The 10,081-nt window shown below is 41.2% G+C and overlaps 1 protein-coding gene across 3 annotated transcripts in view; it reads left to right on the top strand.

Annotated features, from left to right (window-relative positions):
- Nucleotides 1-4,541: 4,541 nt before the first annotated feature.
- LOC139537519 (cell surface glycoprotein MUC18-like) overlaps nucleotides 4,542-10,081 on the top strand; it is a 90,377-nt gene continuing 84,837 nt past the window's right edge. For 2 of the 3 annotated variants that reach the window (XM_071338928.1, XM_071338929.1), the window contains exon 1: nucleotides 5,329-5,485. In XM_071338928.1, coding sequence (XP_071195029.1) covers nucleotides 5,422-5,485 — 64 coding nt within the window. In that variant the 5' untranslated portion in view covers nucleotides 5,329-5,421. Of the gene's footprint in view, nucleotides 4,714-5,328; nucleotides 5,486-10,081 lie in introns of those variants that run through there. The other variant, XM_071338930.1, reaches the window with a different exon arrangement.

Below are 10,081 nucleotides of genomic sequence, written 5' to 3'. Positions count from 1 at the left end.
TTAGAGTCCCCTTCAGCACAAGACATGTCATTGTAACTGAGCAATGTGGAGACTAGCACCAGTCCCCAAGCACCCCTCCCCCAAACCCCTCAGAGAACCCCTTTCTACTTACACACACACCAAGTGCAGATCAGACAATTTCTCAATGATTCAAAAGGCCTCCTCAGCTAGACCTGGCAATGATCATTACAAACATGTCATGGACTCAAACTCAATTGCAATGAGCCAACTTCTAGATTAGAGCTGTTTAGCCCCTGGCACAATCTTGGACATGTTTCTGAATTCCCCTCCATTAACGATAAGCAGTATTGTCAAAGCTTCCTTCTGGAGAGAATACTCCACTAGCTAAAAAGCATCTTCTGACAATGTGGATTCACTTTGATCTTTTAATGTGCACTATGCCTCATGTTCTTGAACAATGGTGTCTTAACGCAGTACTTTTGATGACTAGTCATGTGAATAAACTATTAAATAAGTACTGATTTGTAATTTACTTTAACCCCTAATCACGATCCTTGAAATGTCATACTGTGGCATGAATATTTAGCTGCTTAACTCACTCAGACATTTAACATGATTTTCACTGGATGAATTCAGATTTTGGTTGAATAAGCTACAGGAAAACTAGCCAGAAAGAATTGAGTATCCTCAAGAGGGCATACATAATGTTTGTTACCATTGAGATCAAACTCAATCTACCCACTGAGTCTCACACATTAGTGAAATGCCACAACTGAGATGAGTGAAATGTGTGATACCCTGAGGTGAATTTCTGTCCCAACGCAGACACTTACATGGGGACCAGAACCATACAGATCCAGCTAATGACATACATGACTGACTTTGTTAATATTCCTTCAAAGGCAGAACAACGAGAGGTCAAGGTCACTTTTTGTACCCTATGACCTATAATTAAGGTAATAGGAACCCAAAACCTTCACTATGACCTTCAGAAATAACCTTAGACTATCTGAACAGGGAGGAAAAAGGACCTTGATATTGTCCTCAGCTCTTGCATGTCATCTTCGCTTTTGGCTCTGGCGAGTCTGACACCCCTGTGGACACACACTCGGTTCCCAATCTGTGTAACCAGACCTGCCAGTGCAAGCTACCACTCCCGGCAACAAGGAGGAGAAAACTCAGGCTAATCACGTTAGCTCTGTATCACTAGCTTATACCAGCCGCCTCACATTGAATATCTTGAAACAAAAACCTGTGCCATATTGGGTTAGGTGCTCCGCCCTAACTGGTGTTGTGGTGAATTTGTTGTAAGAACTGATCTGGAACTATCTACAGTCTACATCTTGCTGTGTTGTCTTTACAAGCAGTTTTGTTGTCTTGTGAGTGCTGTGGTTTGGTAATTGTTTTACAGTGGTGCCGAATTTTAACAGCAAGGCAATGAGGGAACCAAAGAGTAATAAGAAAAAGATTGGAGGTGTAAAATATGTATGCTACTATTATATTTTAATTTAAATGTACACCAAATGCAGCCACAGCCCATCACTAATTAATGAATTTGCCATCAAATCAATCAACCCAGTAGAAAGTGAAAATCCAACAATATAGGTTTTTTAAATGTTTTTTTTTAAAGAACAAGCACGTTAGGGTTCTCACACTCACACAGTCATAGATATCATCACACCAGCATTCCCTAGCGACAGAACGCCTCCAGTTTTGGTGTAAGACTACTATCCAGGTGGGATCTGCAGGTGCCTGTGGCCATGGAGGTGGTTTTTGTCAGGAGAAGAATACACATTCCTGATGCTGCATCGTTACCATGAGTAAGCCCATACAGTGGGGGGTCTTATTCAACCAGACAGACACCAACCACCAAAATCAAACATTGTAGGAGAGAAGATCCCTGTACTGATTGCAGGTTTTGTCAGGAGAGAAGCGCCTTTAACTTGACTTTGATCCCCGCAGCTCTTCTCCCGTAATTCTCCATTCACTATTTCTCATGATTGTTTTGGATGGTGTGTGAAACAAATAACTTTGTTAGGGATTTTCATGGTGACTGACTGCAATCAGTAAGTAATCAAAGCGAGTGAGATGGGGGGGAAGCCTTGTATTCTGTGATCTTAATGATGGGGAGTTCTGTGCAGGCAGCTATGGAAACCAGTCACACCTCAGGCAGTGTTTCCCCTAGGATTTATTTTCAGCAGCGGTGGCAAAGTTACAGGGTGGGGGCTTTGGTAGTGGGCGTGGCCAAGTGCACAGTTTTAGAGGCCTTCCTCTTGGCTGCAGAGTCAAAATGTTGCTGTTTTAAAGAAAATTTCCTGCAATTCTATAAATTTTGCCTTGGCTATTTTAGAGCTTGGAATAAAGGCACTACACTGTGCTTGTGCACGTGACATTAAAACTTTTAACTTTAAACATGTTACAGTTTTAAAGCTTATTTCCTGCAATTCTACACATTTGTCATGGGGCTGTGAGAAAAATTGGAGTTTCAAAGCTAATTAACAGCAATTCGACACATTTTGCCATGGGCTGAGAGAATTTTCCATTTTAAAGCTTATTTCCTGCAATTATACACATTTTGCCATGGCTTATGCCTTGTTCTTATGCTATCGGAGTGACCCAAACATAACAAAATCAATGGGGACCCCATGCCATAAAATTTTTGGAATTTCAGATTCTCTCTGACTAGTTTTTATTTTGGTCATTGTTAGTTCTGAAAGATGATCTTATTAAATCATGTATTTCTCCATTATATTTTTTTACATACTTTAAATCTGGTTTTAGTCATTTAAGTTTACACTGAAAAAGTTTTGTTTTCCCCTCCTGAAAGTCCCCCCCCCCCCCCCCCCCCAAAAAAAAAAAGAATTGTTGTAGTGGCAGCCACGATTTAGCAGCGGCATATAGGGGCCTCAGGGCTACTCCTAATCCTCTGTTGGTTCATCTCTCCCTCATGTCCTCCACATCATCAGCACCTGACCTCACCCCAGTAAGCCCAACGGGAGGGGATTCATCATATGATACTAGGGTGAGGAATAGAGATATCATGTGTTTTGTGAATGTGCTGATTAGTCATAACGGTCATCATTCTGGTATTTGCAGAATATGCATTACATTAATCTAGCAAGATAATGACTTTTTGTTAACCATTCTACAAAAATATGTCCAAGAAACAGAAAAGCACAAATACTGTGTGTTGTTGACTGAGTTTCAACCTCTTGTTAACCTGTCTGTTTCAGACTAAATAATTCATTGATATGAGGTATCGGTCCAGCTGTACTTTTGAACCCCATTTTAATGAAGTGACAACTTGCTTTGTCACAGTGATCTTGACTTGTTCATGAAACACTTGTAGTTGAGTCTACAAAAGTCATGCTTGTTTTTCCAGACCACAATCATTCTGGAAAAGTCAACTTGGAGACTTAACGAGAGTGTGCAGATCATCTGAACTGGCACCTGTCTCCTGGTAAAGTAATTTGTGTGTGTGTTAATGGTGTTTGACCATTAAATCTTACTGTCACCCCCATCTCTCCCCTCTCTGTTTGCTCTCCGGTGACACAACAGTGTGAGAGACAGATGGGAAACTCTGATACAAATCAAATGTTATTTGTCACATGCTTTGTAAACAACAGGTGTAGACTAACAGTGAAATGCTTAATTACTTATAACAGGGAGAGAGAAAGAGAGACAGAGCAAGAGCGAAAGGTACAATCAATTTGAGATAGAAAATGAAATGTAAGCATGGAATCGTCTTTTTCTGCCTTCTCTCTATCACATAGAAAATAAAGGATTTTGGGCTCTGCGTCCACGTCAATGGCATTTTCTCATTTGCTTCAGACTTGCCTTCTCTGCTCTATAATCTGGACTTTACTGTACCTCGGCCTCAAGGGACTGTGCTACATGCTGCCTTTGTGACCTTCTTTCTAAATCCACTGGACCAGATTTAGCGCACTTGCAGGGGTGGTAGCAATGTAAATTCCTACTGTGTACAGTGATGACTGTTTGTACCCGCAGGTGAACAAACACACCCACATGGGGTAACGCATGCGGAGTGTGTGATGGATGTAGGTGACCTTAACTACACTGACAGTGTGGTACCTGTACCATTTTGTAAGCAGAAATTCTTTAGTAAAATATTAACACTAATTGTTCACCATTGTTTCTGATGTGGTCCTTGTTATATTTAGAAGTCTAAATATACCACCATTGAGGAGATTGAATGTTTAATTCACCAAAAAGAAAACATATTGCCGAACCAGATATCCTGCACAACCTAAAATAATGTAAAAACAGAACATATGTGTCCTGTTACATCTATTGCTCAACATAGCTCTATAACTGCCACTGTTCTTCATGTCTGCCCTATGGGTTGATCTTCCATCCATTTGTAACCCTATATCCCCCTGCACTGTGTCCCAGGCCCGGTTAGTGTATGGAGGGGGATCCGACCCTGCAGGACAGTTGGAGTGGCAGCCTCGCTCTGGAGCCCCTCTTTGCTGCAGCTGTTAGCGGAGGTGACAGTCAAGTGATGAAAACAGCCGAGGTCATTAACGACCTGCAAGCTAAGATGCCCCGGAGAAGCCCTTTTTCTAGGGTTGAGAGTTGGGGCCACTACTGTGTTTACAAGGGCCCATTAAAAAATATATATTATTTACATTGACGGCCTACTCCGGCCAAACTCCGACGACATTGGGCCAATTGTGCGCCGCCATATGGGACTCCTAATCACGGCTTCTAATCACGGACTCCTAATTTACAGTAGGCTATTTCTTTACCTATAGAGAACAAAGGGTCATGTTAATAGGATAGAATGTTAATTCCTTGTTCAAATCCTTTTATGTCATGGCATTACCTTATTGGATTATTACATTAGCTGATGATATTCATGCTATATCCTCATAGAAATTGTTTAGGGTTAATATGCACAATAAATCATATTTTCTCATTTCATTTATCAGTCCTAGTTCATGATACAGCCACCCTATAGTGAATGTAACCAATGTGAATTGGCTAGCTAGTTAGCGGGGTGGGTAACGATGCTTTGAGGGTGGCTGTTGTCTATGTGTGCAGAGAGTCCCTGGTTCGAGCCCAGGGCGAGGAGAGGGACGAAAGCTATACTGTTACATACATAAAGATAGCCAAATGAGATACCATGTTGGCCAAGAGGTGTTATTCCAGGCATGATGTAAACTTACCATCCGTAATAGATACATTTTCTTTCTTCCAAGAAAAATACTCGTGTTTCTCACTAAATACAAAAGGAAATGGGGAAGGAATTTGGAAATCCAAAATGTTCTCCTACAGACAGTACAATAGAGTAGACGACAGACCTTTTTCTGCAACTCCACGCCCTCACCCCTCCCTCCCTCGCTTTCCTTCCCTACAGTCCAGACTGGCTCGCGCTCTCCTTGTGCGAGAAAATCAACTAGTTTCATTCTAAGGACTGGATAAGACGAGAGGAACAGCATGTCTTTTCCAAAGAACTCGTTCATATTGTTGTTTGTTCTTATTTGTTCCCTCAGTTTGAATGGTAAGTAAGACAAATACAGCAATTGTACTTTGTTTTTGATATTAGGAAACTTTTCTCGAGGGTTTGACAAATGTTTACAACGGTGAGAGTTTGAATGCACTTCGGCATGCATCCCGACTGAGTGAGTGATGTATGCTGTAGCAGCCCAACGTGGCTTTCGATATTAGGCTGTTTCGAATGTAAAGTTTCATTTATTTCAACACATAGATTTGAGACTTTTTGCGAAGCCTTGGACAGTAATTAAGCCATAATACACACTTTGAGGCAAGATTTTGTAGCGTATTTCCAGATTCGGAGAAGCAAGTGCCAGTATGCAAATATTGAAACGTGAACGGTTGGAGCATACCCTGAGTGAACAACGTATTATGAACACCTGCTCTTTCTATGACATAGACTGACCAGGTGAATCCAGGGCAAAGCTATGATCCCTTATTGATGTCACTTGTTAAATCCACTTCAATCAGTGTAGATGAAGGGGAGGAGACATGTTAAATAATGAGTTTTAAGCCTTGAGACAATTGAGACATGGGTTGTGTATGTGTGCCATTCAGAAGGTGAATGGGTAAGACAAAAGATGTAAGTGCCTTTGAACGGGGAATGGTACTAGGTGCCATACGCACTGGTTTGAGTGTGTCAAGAACTGCAACGCTGCTGGGTTTTTCACGCTCAACAGTTTCCCGGTGTGTATCAAGAATGGTCCACCACCTAAAGGACATCCAGCCAACTTGACACAACTGTGGGAAGCATTGGAGTCAGCATGGGCCAGCATCCATGTGGAACGCTTTCGATACCTTGTAGAGTCCATGGCCCGATGAATTGAGGATGTTACAAGGGCAAAGGGGGGTGCAACTCATTATTTGGAAGTTGTTTTGGGGAAATTAAAAAGCGTCCATATTTCCAAAGGAGTAAAAACCTGCCATAGACAGAGTTAACTGAACATTTTATTGACGTCTCAATTTTAAAATGGTAATTTAAGTAGCCTATTCATTAGGTATAGGCTAAGATTTTAATTACCGTTGCTAAATTGGTACCTTGGCGAGTGTGACTATGAAATCACGTTGCCAATTATCACAGCAAATATCCATGCACGTGTTCATTCTGGAATTCTGGGTAAACCTTAATGCGTTTTTGCATTATAAACATAATTTGCTTACCAATATTATCATACGATATGTGTTGGACCGCCAAAGTCCATGGGGCTAACTGTTAGACACCCCTCTCCAACGACCAAGAGGTTTACATTGTTTAATCAAGAGCTGACTGCTGTCAATGGCATATCTCTGTTTTTCATCTCCTGAACCAGGGGCCTTCTTTTAAGTATAAACTATGTTAGGTGTTCACTGTGCCTGCTTTGATAAAAAATCATAAGACCAGGACCATAAAACCAGGACAGAGTTCTGCAGATAAAATATCAGGCATAAACAAGCGGTATTAGTCACATTTTGACTCTATTATTTTCCCACAGTTGTGACTGAAAATGCATAGGTTTGGGTTACTGTGGTCATGTGAATGTTAAGTTAGGATATGGTCATCTGACACTGTGTTGTAAATACTTTGCATGAGTATGCCTACGTGTGTGTATCTACATTATTGTGTGTGCATGTTTGTGCACTCTAAACTAGGATGGGTGGAGGTTGAGTGTTGCTTTTACTAAGTGCAGCTCCCATTTAACAGTGTGTGTGTGTCGTTTTCATCGTCTGACCCTGCTGGTCACCAGGCACAACGTTTCCTCTCCACCCACTAAATCCTCCACTTATAGTTCAGCGGACACTACCAGTTCATTTAACTATCTCTGAGTATGGTGTGGCATTCCCTCTCCTCCTCCCCATGTTCTTCTCTCCCTCTCCCTCCACCACTTCACAACAGGACAACACTCACTCTGCCCTGGCCTTATCCCTAATTTTGCCTCCAATCCCTGTTTTTTCCTTTTTTAACCTTGTCTTAATTGGGTCACCTCCACTTAATCCTCAGCTCCTCCTCGTCCCCCTGGGAGATGGGGTAAAGCTGTCTGTTTTGGGATTATTGACTAGAGATAGAGACCCTTGGCCCATCTGGAGCCTCTAAACAGAGACTGTTGTGAGTATGATGCCCCTCCTCATTTAGGCATTTTGAAGGCACTTGTATCTTACATTCTTAAAAGTAGATAACAGCATTTCCATATGAGGAATTCAACAAATACTTGAAATTATATTGAGCATGCATGCCTAATCTATTCCTGCCTTTTACTGTAACTCCAAAACATGAGGGAATTTCACTACTAACCATATATAATCAGGCTCCTGAGGTTGGAGATTCTCTAATCAAGTTTTAGAGAACCAAATCATCCAAAAAAATGAAAGTAGTGCTGCTCCCTGAGCAGAGAAATCAGGCCTGGCTTTCTTTGAATGACACAAACGCTGTCATTATTTATGAGGTTGCATTATATCTCTCCATATTTCTTGACGCATTGGCCCATTCCCCACATACATTTTTATATTAATTCAGATTAAGGAAATAATAGACTTCAAATTAAGCCTTCATTCGAATATGGAACCGTCCATCATAGGAGCCTCAGTAGACCTATGCCCACTCAGTGAGCAGCCCACTTCCTGCTTGATGGAGCATCCCCTGACCTCTGCTGATGGAAGCACAATGGGATGCTGTTCCCTCTCAGAGACCAGTCTTTGCACACTGCTAGGTTCATCAACAATGGAGCCCTGCTTGAAGTATTACAGTTCTTTAAGTATGTATTCGGGACTGAACTCAGATGAGCCAAAATATTAAATTAAAGAAGGCATCTGAAAGGAAGCTTTTAAAATGACTGAAGGAAATTCTATGAACATATTTTAAGCATCTTTGGTAGAGGAAGATGTTCTCTTCACATCTTCAATGATTCCCTCTTCTAGAAAGAGGGGGGAGGGAACAAGAGAGAGAGTTTTTCAAGACTGAATATAACCTTAGTTTTGGCAGTCATTATTTTACTGAGGAAAGGAGCCCTCAGCCCTTCCTAAAAATCTATTTGAAGAGCTCCCCAGATTACACACTATTCATCACGAATGGAAACATTCATGGCATAATAATACACAGCTGCTAGTGGTTCTCTGACATGTACATCTAGATAAGATATAATGCCATTAACCAGAGCCCCTGGCTGAGATATCAACCTGTCACTTACTGATGGGGGAACTCTGCATGCTCATTAGAGTATAATGCAATTGAATGTTAATCATCACTTGTCACCATATGATGTAATGTCATAGACATCCAACAGGGGGCAGCAAGAGGGTAAATTATTATGGATGGTCTATTAAATGGATAAATATGCTTAATCCTAAAGCAAACTCTCAGGCTCCCAGCAATGCTTCGGATTAATTATTATAGTCAAGCCATGCTTTCTCGCAGAAGAAAACATATTCTATAAAATTACATCTTTTTTTTTGAGGCCAAGACTGAAAGAACAGAAGTCTGACTGAACAATGGTATTCTAGCTCCAGCAGCCAGACACTTCTCAATACCATGAGAACATACTGTACCCATAAACTCATACCTTTTGTGACTTTCCCCCTCTTTTCTTCACAACTCCTCCGTTACAGAAGTGAGCAGCTGTAGAAATGGGGTGGATTTGCCGTGTGACGGTCCAGAGGCAGCTGGGATGTGTGCAGCTGTGGGCCTCGTCCATACTGTGTTAGTGCATTAGCCTGAGTGACAGCTAGCCACGGCACATACTCAAACATACTGACTCTTTGTGTTCTTTAGAGAGAGGGTGCTGGCTGAGCCCAGAGGCTTAAAATAGGGCATTGAAATAGTGCTGATGATTTTTATTTGGATCCCCATTAGCCGACACCAATGGCGACAGCTAGTTTTCCTGGGGACCGACACATAACGAAAAAGACAATACAGACAAAAATACTTTATAATTTGCATACATTTAAAACATTAACATAGACAATATAGATGTATATACAGTTGAATTCGGAAGTTTACATACACCTTAGCCAAATACATTTAAACTCAGTTTTTCACAATTCCTGACATTTAATCCTTGTAAAATTTCCCTGTCTTAGGTCAGTTAGGATCACCAGTTTATTTTAAGAATGTGAAATGTCAGAATAATAGTAGAGAGAATGATTTATTTCAGCTTTTATTTCTTTCATCACATTCCCAGTGGGTCAGAAGTTTACATACACTCAATTAGTATTTGGTAGCATTGCCTTTAAATTGTTTAACCTGTTTGGGCTAGGGGGCAGCATTCTCATGTTCAGATGAAAAGCGTGCCCAGAGTAAACTTCCTGCTACTCAGGCCCAGATGCTAATATATGCATATTATTAGTAGTATTGGATAGAAAACACTCTGAAGTATGTAAAACTGTTTGAATGGTGTCTGTGAGTATAACAGAACTCAAATGGCAGGCGAAAACCGGAGAAAAATCCAACCAGGAAGTGGGAAATCTGAGGTTTGTAGTTTTTCAACTCATTGCCTATCGAATATACGGTGTCTGTGGGGTCATATTGCACTTCCTAAGGCTTCCACTAGATGTCAACAGTCTTTAGAACCTTGTTTGAGGCTCCTACTGTGAAGTGGGGGCGGGCGAATGAGAGCTGACTGAGTAACAGGTC

This window comes from Salvelinus alpinus, chromosome 13 (assembly GCF_045679555.1).
Source record: "Salvelinus alpinus chromosome 13, SLU_Salpinus.1, whole genome shotgun sequence".
NCBI lineage: Eukaryota > Metazoa > Chordata > Actinopteri > Salmoniformes > Salmonidae > Salvelinus > Salvelinus alpinus.
This window is presented reverse-complemented; position numbering and strand designations above follow the sequence as displayed.